A 2,201-nucleotide genomic window follows, 5' to 3' on the forward strand; every position below is an offset into this window, starting at 1 on the left:
GTGCCGAGTTTGAAGTCACATTGGAGTCAAGAAGTGAGTCAGATGAAGCTTCACGAGACTCATGTAAGAGTAGCATGTACGAGAAAAGTGCCGAGTTTGAAGTCACATTGGAGTCAAGAAGTGAGTCAGATGAAGCTTCACGAGACTCATGTAAGAGTAACATGTTTTTGGCTTCCAAAAGCGATGGGAACGGCTTGGTGTTTGTGATGACATCAACGATGTTGTGGTACGATGGTGATGACATCAACGATGTTGTTGGCGAAGGATTTGCATCACAAGTTCAATATCGGTGATGGGCGAGTCAACATCTTTAAGATCATCTGCAAGGTTCTTGAGGGTATGGCAGAATGCAGTGATGGAGTTGGAGCCTTTCTTTGTATTACGAAACTGATCTTGAAGCTGTAACATTTGGGACATCTTATTGTTGCGAAAAAATTCTTGAAGCCTATCCCAAAGATCTTTGGCAGAACAATCATCACTGGAAATAATCTGGAGAAGACTGGGATCACAGGTGCTGTAGAACCAGGACTTTATGCGTGCATCAACTGAGAACCATTCCTCATCATCATTACCGGTGGGTTTTGACTTTCCCGATAAATGACCATAACTCATTGTTCCATGGCACATGTTAGAGAATATATCCCTCCACAGCTTGTATCGTGAACCATCAACATTCAGTTTAAAACTGAATTAGTTATAAACATTGGTAAGGGAACAAACCAGGTTCAATTTGGACGTAACAGTGGTTGATGAAGAAGCTGGTATGGTAGGCATAATGGGCATTCACGATGGTATGTAGGGCATGCAACAGATGAAAGCGTAAGTGGGCAGGAGCTGTGCAGAGGTTTCAGTCTTACAGAAACCAAGGCAGACGTGAAGTACCAGGACCATAAAAAAAAAAAAAAAAAAAAAAAAAAAAAAAAAAAGAGCAGTTAAGATGAAGAAGCCGGCAATAATAAAACAGCTCGTAGCAGAAAAACTTCTGGACTTGGAGAGGTGCCGTACGTGAGAATGAAGGGGTTTAGAAACCCTAGCTTGATACCATGTCAACTGTGGTAAAAGCCCACGTCTTAGGGTATTGTATTGCAAGGATATATATATACAATATAGTTACATAAAGGCCCCTATACAAAACACAGTGAAAAATAAAGACTATAAATTAACAAGTAAAAAAAAAGTAAATAAATTTTGTACGTATTTTGATGATCGATGATTGACTGCTGAATTTGCTTCTTTATTTTGGGTGATGAGAAGAAGCCTTTGGTTGTAATTTCTTCTTGATGCTGAACTTGATTATGACTGTAATTTGCTTCTTGATTCTTGAAGAGGAAAAGAAAATTGATGCTGTCTAAAGGCTGTTAGGAATTTGAAAAAAAAAAGGAGAAACTATTGAAGAGTAGAAAGTTTGAGAAGGAAAGATAGATAGGAGTGGGCTGTTTTGCTGTTGAGCAACGAAGGCTCTCATACCATAAAGAAATTGAAGACGAGGGAGATGAACAATATTCAGTATTAAACATATTTCATGATTCCGTTATGTGTTAAATTGCTTGACACATGGTATTTTAAAATAAAGCACATAGAATCCTATTTTACTTCTAATACATATCTTTCGGCATATAAAAGGAATCAAATACTCAAAGCATCCTAAACCAACCAAAACTCTAATTTTGACAGATTAACTAACTTCTTTATCATGTAGAATGTTGTAATACATCAAAAATAAAAGTAAGCTGCTATATATTTCTAGCATTTAAACTGGCAAACAACTTTCCTAATTCAGAATTCGACATTGCCCGGCCATTGAAGTCTTTCCTGGTAAGAACATTGTTACGACCCAATCTGGTAGGTTTGGTCAAGTCTATCAAAGGCGCAACAGGAATAATTTAGAATAGGATAATTATGTTTTAAATTCTGTCTTTATCTTTTATAGGATTGCATTGCTAGCTGTTTGACTTATTTTAGGATTATTGTTTAGCAGGACACTATAAATGGTGCTGCATAGATTTTGTTTGGATTATCTAATAAAAAAGAAGCCCTGTGGCGTTTTAGGAGTTTCCTGTGGCTCGAATAACAGGCTAAGTTCTTGGGTTTACCTGGGAACGTATTAAACATAGAAAAACACAACCTACTTTCACCATTTTATTAGTTAAGCCACTGATTTTTTTTTTTTGTTTTTGTTTTTTTTTTTTTTTTGTGTCAAT

At 36.7% G+C, this 2,201-nt stretch overlaps 1 protein-coding gene across 1 annotated transcript; it reads right to left on the reverse strand.

Moving 5' to 3' along the window:
• Positions 1-243: 243 nt before the first annotated feature.
• On the reverse strand, positions 244-612 carry LOC145112824 (uncharacterized). The gene has a single exon (XM_079048952.1). The coding sequence runs from the start codon at positions 610-612 to the stop codon at positions 244-246; it is 369 nt and encodes a 122-aa protein (XP_078905078.1).
• Positions 613-2,201: the final 1,589 nt, after the last annotated feature.

This window comes from Lactuca virosa, chromosome 5, assembly GCF_052849685.1.
Source record: "Lactuca virosa cultivar CGN04683 chromosome 5, Lactuca_virosa_CGN04683_v6, whole genome shotgun sequence".
Lineage (NCBI taxonomy): Eukaryota > Viridiplantae > Streptophyta > Magnoliopsida > Asterales > Asteraceae > Lactuca > Lactuca virosa.